Source organism: Rhincodon typus, chromosome 18 (assembly GCF_021869965.1).
Source record: "Rhincodon typus isolate 14 chromosome 18, sRhiTyp1.1, whole genome shotgun sequence".
Taxonomy (NCBI): Eukaryota; Metazoa; Chordata; class Chondrichthyes; order Orectolobiformes; family Rhincodontidae; genus Rhincodon; species Rhincodon typus.
In genome coordinates, this window is record NC_063349.1 from 18,756,826 (window position 1) to 18,769,214 (window position 12,389).

At 42.7% G+C, this 12,389-nt stretch overlaps 1 protein-coding gene across 1 annotated transcript in view; it reads left to right on the forward strand.

Moving 5' to 3' along the window:
• Nucleotides 1-12,389, forward strand: part of LOC109937248 (structural maintenance of chromosomes protein 1A-like) — a 138,931-nt gene that overhangs the window by 103,862 nt on the left and 22,680 nt on the right. Inside the window, 1 exon segment of the mRNA XM_048607846.1 lies at nucleotides 1,815-1,966. Coding sequence (XP_048463803.1) covers nucleotides 1,815-1,966 — 152 coding nt within the window.

Here is a 12,389-nt window from a genome sequence, read left to right on the forward strand (position 1 = left end):
ATTAAACTGAGCATCAGTGAGAAAGTTGAGTTCTGCCAGGACCACTGAGATCCTGGATTGATATAGCATTGGGTCAAATATGGACAATTGAGCTAAAATTCAGAAGTGAGATGAGACTGACTGTCCTTGACATCAAGGCTACTTTTGATTCAATGTGACATCAAGGAGTCTAACAAAACTAGAGTCACTGGGAATTGAGGAAAAACCTCTGCTGATTGGATTCATACCTGCCACAAAGGAAGATGGGCGTGGTTGTTGGAAGTCGGTCATCTCAGTTTCAGGTTATTGGAAGTCAGTTTTCTCAGTTCCAGGACATCTCTGCAAGAGTTCCTCAAGGCATTGTCCTTGGCCCAACCATCTTCAACTGCTTCATAAATGACTTTTTATTAATCATTGATGATTGCACAATTTCAGAACCATTTTTGACTTTTCAGATCCATGTCCAACTGCAGCAAGACCTGGAAAATATCCAGGTTTGGGCTAACAAGTGGCAAGTAACAAGTGCCAGACAATGACCATTACCAACAAGAAAGAATCTAATAATCAACTGCCCCTTGACATTCAATAGCATTACAATCGCTGAATCTCCTACTGTCAACAATCTAGGGGGTGGGGGGTTACCATTGACCAGAAATTTAACTGGACTAACCATATAAATATTGTGGCTACAACGGGAGGCCAGAGGACAGGAAACAGCTATTGAGGCACCTCGAGATAATTTTTGTGTCTGCTTGAGGTAAGAGGGTGTGTGCTGTAATGTCACCCCAAATCTCTAATCAATATATCTAGATGTTCTGGGGAGTTCAAGAGCCTATAAATATATTTTAGGCAATGGAATCTTTTGTTAATGTATGATTTAATAGAGCCTGCTGGCTTCTGGAACAAGTTAAATAAAATATTAAAAAGTTGCTTCACCTAGATATACACATAAATTATGATACAAAGGGTCAAAATAATTACAAAACTAATCACAGACCATAAGAAATAGGAACAAGAGTAAGCCATGGCTGGTCCGACATTCCTCATGTCCTTTCCCGTTCTTACTCCAAATTCTAAATTCTATCTCCTTCTGAGCTTGGTGCATCCTGTCCCCTCAGGTCCAACCCCAAAATTGGTATCAAACCTGCTGAGAAGGGTGATGCAGTTGTCACCTGATGTGCAAACCTATACTTGGCAGAGGCTGAGTGCCACCTCTAAGACACTTCTGCCTTTCTCCCTCGATCATGACCCATGTATTTAACTTCAAGCTGTTGTTTCTAGGACCATCGTGGACCTCATCTCATCCAGAGATCTTTCTCTACAGCTTTCCACCTCAAGGTCCCCCAGACCAACACAGTCTTTTTCTGTCTCCTTCCCAAAATCCACACAAAATCTGTCCTGGCAGATCTATCGTTTTAGCCTGAATCTGTCACACTGAACTTATTTCTTCCCATCTTGACTCCATTTCTCCCCCTTTGTACAGTCTCTTCCTACTTATATTTATGCTATTTCTGACGTGGTTCCATAATTTCTAATTTTCTGGTCCAATCCATCTCCTCTTCACAATGAATCTGCAATCCATTGACACATCAATCCTCATCAGGATGGTGTCTTACATCGACCACAAAGAAATAATACAATATTAATACCTTGCTTGCTTGCGCACTACTTTCACCAAACTATAATAGTTGGAAAAAACTCAATCCTATAAATTCAATAACATAATCATTTATAAATCAATCCTGGACTTCCATTATTTTTACTTCTAATTCAAAAGTTTCCCTTTTAGAATTTGTTTGCAGAAAACTGTTAAAATAAATATCTTTACTCAATAGGCATTTCTCAGTCCAGAGAACTCAGAAGAACCTTACTTGGATGGTATTGGTTACAACTGTGTGGCTCCAGGGAAACGATTCATGCCTATGGATAACTTGTCTGGAGGAGAAAAGTCAGTAGCAGCATTGGCATTGCTTTTTGCTATTCACAGGTAAATGATTATCGTCTAATTTATTTGTAATTTAAAGCAACATTATCTCATCATCATTTTTAGTTAGATCAGTGAATTTCCAAAATATTCATAGCACAGAAAGCACCCCATTTAACGCAAAGGCCCATGCCGATATTTGTTGCATATATCCTTGTTCATCTAATTCCTATCATATGTTTATCTAACCTCCCTTTAAATACACCAAAGTGTTTCACTCAGCACTCACAATAGTGAAAATTTCACCAACCAAGCAGAGTGGGTATGACTTCACGAAAGGGAAATCATGTCTGACTAATTTATTAGAGTCTTTTAAGGAAGTGTCAAACAGAGTGGACAGAGGGGAACCAGTACATGAGTTGTATTTGGACTTCCAGAAGGCATACCTCACAAAAGGTTAAGTCATAACAGCCCATAGTGTTGGAGGTATATTGGCATGGATAGAGATTGGCTAATGGGCAGTAAACAGTGAGTGGGGATAAGAGCCAAACAAAAACAGAAGTTACAGGAAAAGCTCAGCAGCATCTGTGAAGAGAAATCAGCGTTAACATTTCAGGTCCGGTGACCCTTCCTCAGAACTGATGATAGCTAGGAAAATGTTGGTTTATATACAGAACATAGGGTGGGGGGAGGGGGTAAGGAATAAACAATAGGTGCGCATAGACCCAAAGAGACTGTTAGTGGCTAACAATAGGTAGTGTCTAATGGCAGACAATGTGATAACAAGGCCTGGTGTGTGGAGTTGGGGGCTAGGACGTGGAAGAGTTCAGGCCCTAAAATTATTGAACTCGATAGTGAGTACGGAGGGCTGCAGGGTCCCAAGCGGAAAGTGAGGTGTTGTTCTTCCAGATTGCGCTGAGCTTCACCGGAACACTGCAGCAAGCCTGAGACAAAGATGTTGGCCAGGGAACTGGGTGGTGTGTTAAAGTGGTAGGCAGCTGGAAGCACAGGGTCATTTTTGCAGACAGAACATAGATGTTCTGCAAAGTGGTCACCCAGTCTACACTTCGTTTCCCCAATGTACAGGAGACCGCAGTGTGAGCAGTGAATGCAGTAGACTAGATTGTGTGAAGTGCAGGTAAAGTGCTGCTTCACCTGGAAGGTATGTTTGGGCCCTTCGATACCAGGGAGGGAAGAGGTAAATGGGCAGCTGTTACACCTTCAGCAATTGCAGGGAAAGGTGCCGTTGGGCTGTGGGGGGTGTTGGGAGTAAAGGAAGAGTGGACCAGAATGTCCCTGCAGAAGGCGGACAATGGAGGGGAGGGGAATAAGTGTCTGATGACGGCATCGTACTGGAGGTGGTGGAAATGGGAGTTGATGATCTTCTGGATGTGGATGCTGGTTAGATGGTAGGTAAGGACAAGGAGAACCCTCTCACTGTTGCGGGAGGGAAGAGAGGGTGTGAGGGTGGAAGTGCAGGAGATGGTTCGGACCTGGTTGAGAGCCCTGTCGATAACGCTGCTGGGGAATCTTCGGTTGAGGAAGAAGGTGGACATTTGGAGGCTCCCTTGTGAAAGTTGGCCTCATCAGAAAATATGCGATGGACACAGTGGAACTGAGAGAATGGAATGGAGTCTTTACAGGAAACAGGGTGCAAGGACGTATATCCAGGTAGCTGTGGGAGACAATGGGTTTATTAGTGGATATTTGCGGCCAGTTTATCCCCAGAAATGGAAACAGATGTTGAGGAAGGGAAAGGAGGAGTCAGAAATAGATCAGGTGAAAGTGAGGGTAGGGTGGAAATTGGAAGTAAAATTGCTGAATGTTTCCAATTCCAGACAAAAGAGGGAGGCAGCATCGATGATATCATTGATGTATCAGAGAAAGAGTTGTGGGTGGGGGCTTGAATAGGCCTGGAACAAGGAATGTTCAACGTACCTCTCAAAGAGACAGGCATAACTGGGACCCATGCAGGTCCTTTGGTCCCTCCTCTGATCTGAAGAAAATGAGAGGAGTTAAAAGGCAAGTTGTTTAGGGCGAGGACAAACTCAGCCAAGCAGAGGAGCGTGGTGGTGGGTGGGTACGGTTCAGGCCTTTGCTCCAGGAAGAAGTGGAGAGCCCTGAGACCATTCTGGTGGGGGATGGATGTGTAAAGGGATTGCATGTCCGTGGTAAAGAGGAGGCGGCTAGAGCCTGCAAACTGGATATTCGGAAACTAGTATAAACCTTTGGAGGAATCGCAATGTAAGTGGTCAGGGACTGGACCAGGGGAGAAAAGACCGAGTCAAGGTAGAAAGAGTTGAGTTCTGTGGGCAGGAGCAGGCAGAAACAATGGGTCTGCCTGGGCAGTCCTGTTCATGGATTTTCGGAAGAAGGTAGAAGCGGGCTGTGTGTGGCTGGGCGAGTCAGCTTGGAGGCATTGCGAGGGGAGATCACCAGATCCCTTTACATGTCCATCCCCCACTAGGGCTCTCCGCTTCTTCCTGGAGCAAAGGCCTGAGGCGTACCCACCCACCGCCAGCACCTAATTTCTCTGAACTAAAAATATTCACTTTGTCTTCCACCTGTTCTTGATTTTTCTCAACCATTTCATCAAACATAGTCTCTGACCACTGAACTTGAATTTCCTTGTCTTTATTCTTTGATTTCTCCTCCTACTTTAACCTGTGGATTTGTGACCTTGTTGCTACAGAGTCAGGAAAAGTCCCAAGATATACTTCATGTAATACCTCAGTTGCCTGATTTTCCTGTGGCTTTTCAACCACAGTAGGCATTACTTCGACATGTGATCCAGCTATATCAATTAACAGAATAAATTGTATTCCTGGAACCAAGAGTTTCTCTAGTACTACTACCACCACTTCTCTACTTATCACCAGACTCTCTAAACTCATTTTATATAATGGAACACTTCTCGTCTTGCTATGAATTCTCCATATTACCACTTTTTCTGGCAATACTCCTTCTGAATTACAAATCTGCTCATTACTCAACATCAAAAATTGACATGCTCCCGCATCTCTTAAAATTTAAATTTCTTTACTTGCTCTTCCTGTCATATACAAGTAAACTGTACCCTTGCAAGTAAATTCTTTAAGGAGATCTGACATTTTCTTCTCAACCAACCCCAGATCAGTGTGAACATTCTGTTGCAGCTATTTAGCTTCCACTGTGCTTTCCTTTACCACTTCAACAAAACTCACTGGCTTATCCTGTTTCCCCACATCTGCCTTCCTAGCGCTTTATCTAAACCACCAACACTCTGACTTCATGCGGCCTACTTTATTGCAGTGAAAACACCTGAGCTTTTTTACTTCTGTTTCCCCCTTATGGATTTCCTTTTTACCCTGTGGTAAACGATCTTTACTATCTTCAATGAGATCTCATTTTCCCTTACCATCTGAGGGTTTCTCTTTTCCCCAGTTTCTATCCCTCATGGACTGAAATTGACTTTGGAAGCCAAACTTTGATGTATGAGCCATTTCCGCTGCTGAACTTGCAGTTTTAACTCTCTGCTCTTCCACATGAATTCTCACTAATTCAGGAAGTGAATTTTTGAACTCCTCCAAAATAATCATCTCTCTAAGAAGTCAAACGTTTGATCTGTTTTTAATGCCCTTCTCCACCTGTCAAAATTACTTTGTTTGATCCTTTCAAACTCAATGTATGTTTGACCTGGGTCCCTCCTTAGATTCCTGAAATGTCTGTGGGATTTCTGAAGAAGGGTCTAGGCCCGAAACGTCAGTTTTCCAGCTCCTCTGATGCTGCTTGGCCTGCTGTGTTCATCCAGCTCTACACCTTGTTATTTCTTATTTGCACTTAAGATGGCTTTCTTCACCTCCTCATACTCCCCAGATACCTCCTGTGATTGCGATGCAAATACCTCACTAACTCTACCGACCAACTTTGTTTGGATCAACAATATCCATATTGTCACCAGCCATTCCACTTGAGTAGCTACTTTCTCAAATGAAATTAAAAAGGCTTCCACCTCCTTCTTGTCGAACTTAGGCAATCCTTAGACATATTTAAACAGATCCCCACTGGGCCTTTGACTACAGTCAGTTTGCATATTATCACTGTCCACCTCACTAAGCCTACCTTCTACCTTCACCTCAGCCCTTTATTCAACTTTCTCTCTAATTGCCAAATTCTGAAGTTTAATCTCTCTGCTTTTCTCTCTGTTTCTATTTTTCTTCTGCTAGGGCTATTCTATCCTTTTCTTTTGCCTCTTAATTCAAGCTGCTTCATTTGCAATTGAATTGTAGATATTTGTAAAGATTCCGATGACATTTCTGGCAATCATTAATGTTGAGCTATTGCTGCAATTACCTCCCTTTTCGCACGGACAAAGGCAATCCCAACTCCAGGTGGTCTGCCAATTCTAAAAGCTTCACCTTACTCACTTGCTGTAAAATTCCAGATGTGATTTCTTCCACCTTCAGGAAATTCTTAGTGACTGAAAGAACCATTACTACACAAGGCACACCTTGTTTACATCAACCTAATTCAACACCTGAAACAAAGGACACTAACATTTACCACTTGCTGTCTTTTAGTCCAATAATCCTAAACCCAACCTGGAGTTAGAGATTTTGATCCTGACAAGAGGCCCTAATTTGTTATAGACCAGACTAGACACCCCTTAAAATATTTTAAGAACGTAGCCTAGACCGTAACTATTTATTTTAATGGCAAATGTAAGGTTTTGTGTTCCACATGCAATTCAACTGATCAAACTACTCAAAGTTAAGCAAAACGCAATTTATTCAAACATTGGTTAAAATATAAAAGAAAGAAGAACTTAGAATAAATTAATTCTATTGGAAAACTTAACAGAATAATAGATACAGTAACTATTACCAATTATTTATTCCAATTTCGCAATATCCCATAAACACACCACTTGGCAAAAGGCAGATTCAGAACACAGATTTTCTCACATGCAACACCCGCAGAAGGAAGAGAAACACCGACTTTAAGCTGTAACCAAGAGAAGGGAAAAAATAGCTTCTACTTCTTCAAATGCTTCAGCTTCAGCTGAGTCTGAAATCTTGGTCTGTGAGACCTGGCCACACCCATCGAGGCTGCCTCTATTGTTCCAACTTTTTAAAAAAAAACCCAAGGCCTCACAAGCTGTTTATGTTACCACAGATTGGTCAATACCTCTCATTTGATCTCTCTGAAAAGAAACCAGGACCCAATACACCTTTTAAAGCCACAGCATCATCACAGTTCCCACAGGAATCAATGCTGGGACCACAACTATTTACAGTATATATTAAAGGAAGGAAGAGAATGTACTGTAGCTAAATTTGCAAATGACACAAAAATAGGTGGAAAGGCTGGTTGCAATAGAGATACAGTTTACAGAGAGATGTTGATAGGGTAAGTAAGTGAGCATAAAGTTGGCAAATGGAATAGGATGTGGAAAAATGTTAAGTTGTTCATTTTGGAAGGAAGAACAAACATTATTATTCAAATAGAGAAAAGCTGCAACACAACACAACCAAAGGGTCTTTGTGCTCAAAACACAGAAGGCTATCACAGATCAGCAGAGAATCAGAAGGCTAATGGAATATTGGCCTTTACTTCAAGGGGATTGGAGTATAGGAGTAGGCAACTACACAAGGTGTTTATGAGAACCATATCTGGAGTATTGTCTCCTTACTTAAGAAAAGATATTATTTCATTGGAGGCGGTCCTGTAGGATGATCCCCAGTATGGAATGATTGCCTTATGAGAAAGATTAAATGGGTTGAGTAGGTTGAGTTTGTGCTCATTGGAATATTTAAGAATGAGAAACATATAGGATTCTTAAGGGGCTTGACAGGGTAAATGCTCAGAGGATGTTTCCCCTCAGGGGAGAGTCTAGCACCAGAACATGCATTCTCAGAATTAAGGGATATCAACAAGGGTTATGGGCAAAGGGCAAGAAAGTGGACATGAGAAGTGTCAGATCAGCCGTGATTCTGTGAATGGTGGAGGGGGTGTGACAGGCAGAACAGCCTACTTCTGTTCCTATTTCCAATGGTCTTATGGTATTCTTTGGGGATAAACACATCGCCTGACACCCCCTATATATCCCGAATAAGTAAGGAGTCAGATAGAATATTTCCCATTTGCCTGGAATTCAGCTCCAGTAAGGAGCTCAAAGCACTCAGCTTAATAGTACTCGGTCTCCCTCTACCATTACTGCATTGTAGCAGCCATCGTCTACCTACAAGATGCACTGCAGCAACTCATTAGGGAACCTTCCAGTGTAATTTCTAAAGTTGTAGCCTCTGCTACTTTGAAGCATAATGGCAGAAAGCACATGAAAAAAAAACTACCTGCAAATTGCCCACAAAGTCACACAACATCTTGATATGAATCTATAACATTGTTCCTTTGTTATCACCGGATCAAAATCCTCAATCTCCTTCCCTAAAAGCACTGTAGACACTGCATAAATTTCAGCAGTTCAAAGTGCCAGCTCACCAACACCATCTGAAAGTTAATTAAGGATGGTCAGTAAATAAGCTTGAAGGCCGAAGGTATCTGCTACCATTGGGCGTCAAGCCTTATTAACATTGAACTAGCAAGAACAATGGCCACTTTAGAGATGTGAGTCTTCACTGGTGAAGATCTGGTTTTGCAGCAACTCTCATGAGAAGTCAGGAGGTGGGTGGAGTGGAGATAGTGGCAAACATTAATCCGAATGTTACTACATTCAGGTTTGTCTTAAAGTCTTCTATTGAAGCATAGGCTGGTAAGTGTTAGACCTGAAAAGAGGAAAGGATGTGATACTTAGCAGTGCAGCAGCAAAGTTAAGCATTAAGCCAAGACTGGGAAGCAATATTTTTAATATTGGGATGGTCAGTTACCACTTTCATAGAGTCATAGAGTTTTACAACACAAAAAGAGACCTTTCGGCCCATTGTGTCCACACTGGTTATCAAGCACTTATTTACTATAGTCCCATTTACCAGTACTTGGTCCAGAGCCTTGTGCGCTATGGTGCTTCAAGTAATTGTCTAAATACATTTCACATGTTTCCTTAACAACCTTATCTACCTGTTCTGTTGTATCCAAGGTTTTGTGGACATGCTTTTAACTGCTAATCTATTATTGCCTAGGTATCCAGCATCCTTCATTTGGGAGGAGCATTGTAGTGAATAAAATGCGGTCAGCCATGGGGACCTCATAGAATATGAGTTTCCTGATTGGGGCTGTTAACCTGGTCCACTCAGGGAGCCCTGGCTGACATAAGAACAGGAGTGTCAAAGGTTCTGTTCACTCTGACAGCTGACTGAGGAAGCCGGACCAGCGTCAAGTACTGTGCATATGTAAATTAAGGGTGACATTGTGACGGGATACCTGCCTCTCTGGAGTTATTTCAGTGGCGATGAGAGCAGAGCATACTCCTGAAGAAATTCGCTCGCAATAGTTTTTGAGTTGGGGTAAGCATTTCTGGCATCATGCCATTATTTGGGAAGCTTGACTCATTCAATCCTGCCATCGAAGACTGGGCCCAGTATGTGGAAAGAATGTGTTACTTTTCCTGGGCAAATGACGTTGGGCAGATGAAAAGCAACAATTAATTCTCCTAGAGATAGCAAGAACTGCAGATGCTGGAGTCAGAGACAATACAGTGTGGAGCTGGAGAGACACAGCAGGCCAGGCAGCATCAGAGGAGCAGGAAAGTTGATGTTTCGGGTCTCCTGACTGCTTGTGGACCTGCAACTTTTTCGGTTATTAGAGCCCAACTTTCTGTGAGGTACCAGATACTAAAACCTTAAAACAAGAAGTTACGTAACAATATTGCGACCCCAAGCCTCTTCTAATTCTGAGACACTATTAGTTTTACTCAGCAATTCGTGAACCATGGGAATCCATATCTGGATTTTTGAAGAGTTCAAGATGTCTGGCAGATGCATGTGACTTTGGTTTAACCCTTAATGAGATGCTGAGAAACCGTTTGGTATGTGGGATTAATGATGTAACCATGCAAAAGCATCTACTAGCTGAAGCCCAATTGGACTCCAACAGGCACTACAACTGGCTTTCTCATTCAAAAATGCAGCAAGTGGAACATATGAGTTGCAGGGTATTCTGATGGAAGTTGACACGCTCACCAGTCTGCCTCAGCTTGGGGAACACCACTTGAGTGAAGGCAATTGCATAGCCTCACTCAGGACATATCCTGAACGGAGGGACTCGAGGTCAGCTCACAACAAAACCCTAAAACAAAGCCAAGCCTCAGCCAAATGGTTAAAATTTTCTTCAGTATCCAGGCTGGCAGGCCATTGTGGCTGCTGCCAGTATGCGGATTCAAGACTGCATAACACTCCTACTAGACTGAAATTGAGTAAGGGAACTAATAGGCCAGTATCCAGGAGAGTGCACACCCTGGCAAGGCCACCTACATCTGGTTTGGAACAGTTAAATTGCTTATCAATGTCCAAATCAGAACCAATCAAAATAAACATCTGGTTAAATGGTCACCGGTTCTAATGGAGATTGATAGAGATGCGGCTGTTTCAGAGATCGCAGAACCAGTCTTTAACAAAATTCGCTCTGGACTCCAACCCTTAAGTTTGTGGAAGACCTCAGCTAGCCTGACAACTTATACTGGTGAATCTTTACAGATTAAGGGTACTACTTCAGTTCCAGTCTTTTTATGAGAAGCAACTGGTTCAGTTACCACTGATTGCTGTAAAAGGCTTAGGCCCAAGCTTGATGGGTTGAAATTGGTTGAGAAAGATTCACCTAGGTTGGCTTAACATTTTTCTATTCGAAGTGTCTGAGTGAAGTTCCTAATTAAATACCGGGAAGATTTTCAGGAAGATCTAGGGACAATCAAAGGAGCCAACGCCACCTTGCATGTTGACCAGGAAGCAATTCCACAATTCTGCAAGGCCTGCCCAGTACCATTTGCCTTACATACAAAAGTAGAGGCAGAAATCAGAAGGCTGGAAAGCGAAAGAATCATCAAACCAGTTCAGTTTGCATAATGGACAGCATTGGTTGCACTGATTGAGAAGCCCAATGGGTTAGTTCGCCTTTGTGGAGATTCTAAGCAAATGATAAACAACTTTAAACAAATGATAAATACCCAATCCCTCGCATAGAGGATCTATACACAAAACTGGAGGGGGACTGTCCTTCACAAAGCTGGATATGAGCTATGGGTACTTGCAATCCTGGGGTTAGATGAGGATTCCCAGAAGTATGCCACAATTAATACCCATAAGAGTTCCTACCAATATATGAGACTGCTATTTGGGCTTTCATCAGCCTGTGCAATTTTTCAGATGGAGAACGCTTTACAAGGTCTACCCCAGGTCACCGTTTATCTAGATGACATGCTAATAACAGGGAAGACCAAATTGGAGCACTTAGAGAACTTGGACATAATCCTTAGACATTTCTCCCAGGTGCATATGCCTTAGAAAGGAAAAATGTATTTCCAGGCACCCCAAGTGACCTACTTAGGCTACAGAGTTGACAAGACCGGGTTACGCCTTTTTGAAGATGAAATGAGGGTGATCAAAGATGCCCCAGCTCCCACATCCATACTGGAGCTTACGTCTTTCCTCGAGCTGGTAAATTATAATGGAAAGCTCACATATAACCTGGTCTCCATCCTGCACCTTTGCATCAACTCTTAAAAAAGGGTCACCCTTTGAATGGTCACATAGCCAAGCCATAGCTTTCAGGGAAGTGAAGAAACAGCTATTATTCTCTAACGTGTTTGAACACTGTGATCCCAGGTGAGATCTGGTATTGACATGCGGTGCCTCCCCATACGGCATTGAGGTAGTATTAGCTCATAGCCTAGTGGAGAGGAGCGCCCAATAGCGTATGCATTCAGGACTTTGCCTAATACAGAGTGTAAATAAGTCCAGATAGAGAAGTTTGGCGGTCATATTTGGAGTCAGGAAGTTCCACTAGTACCATTATGTTATCATTTGTTATAATAATGGACCACAAATCCCTACTAGGTTCCTATTTGATTATAGGACCACCCCTCCTGCAACTACAGTGACAGCTCCAGCAGAGTTGCTAATAGGCAGAGGACTCCGCTCCAGGTTCAGTCTGATCTCCCCGGACCTGGGGTGGGAGGAAAGGGTGAAATGGCATCAGGAGTGCCGATGCCGGATACAAGATTCCGGTAATAGAGAGACAGTTTATGTCAGGGGATGAAGTTTAATGTAGGAATCACTGGAATGGCCCTGTGTGGGTAAGAGGCATGGTTGATGCAAGGTTAAGTCCAGCGATGGTCCTGAACAAGCACGTGGACCATATGAAAGCTGCAAATTCGCAAATAGAGCAGGAGCAAAACGTGCCTGGCTCCTTGGAACAGTCAGAAAGGCTGGTGAAACCCATGGATTCTTCCTCTTTGCCAAATGTTGAAGAGACCTTGGAGGGACATGGCAGGTGTCGCTGCCTCGATGCCTTTTCTGCCTGAAGAAGAGAATGAATTTCTTCCAAGATGCTGCAA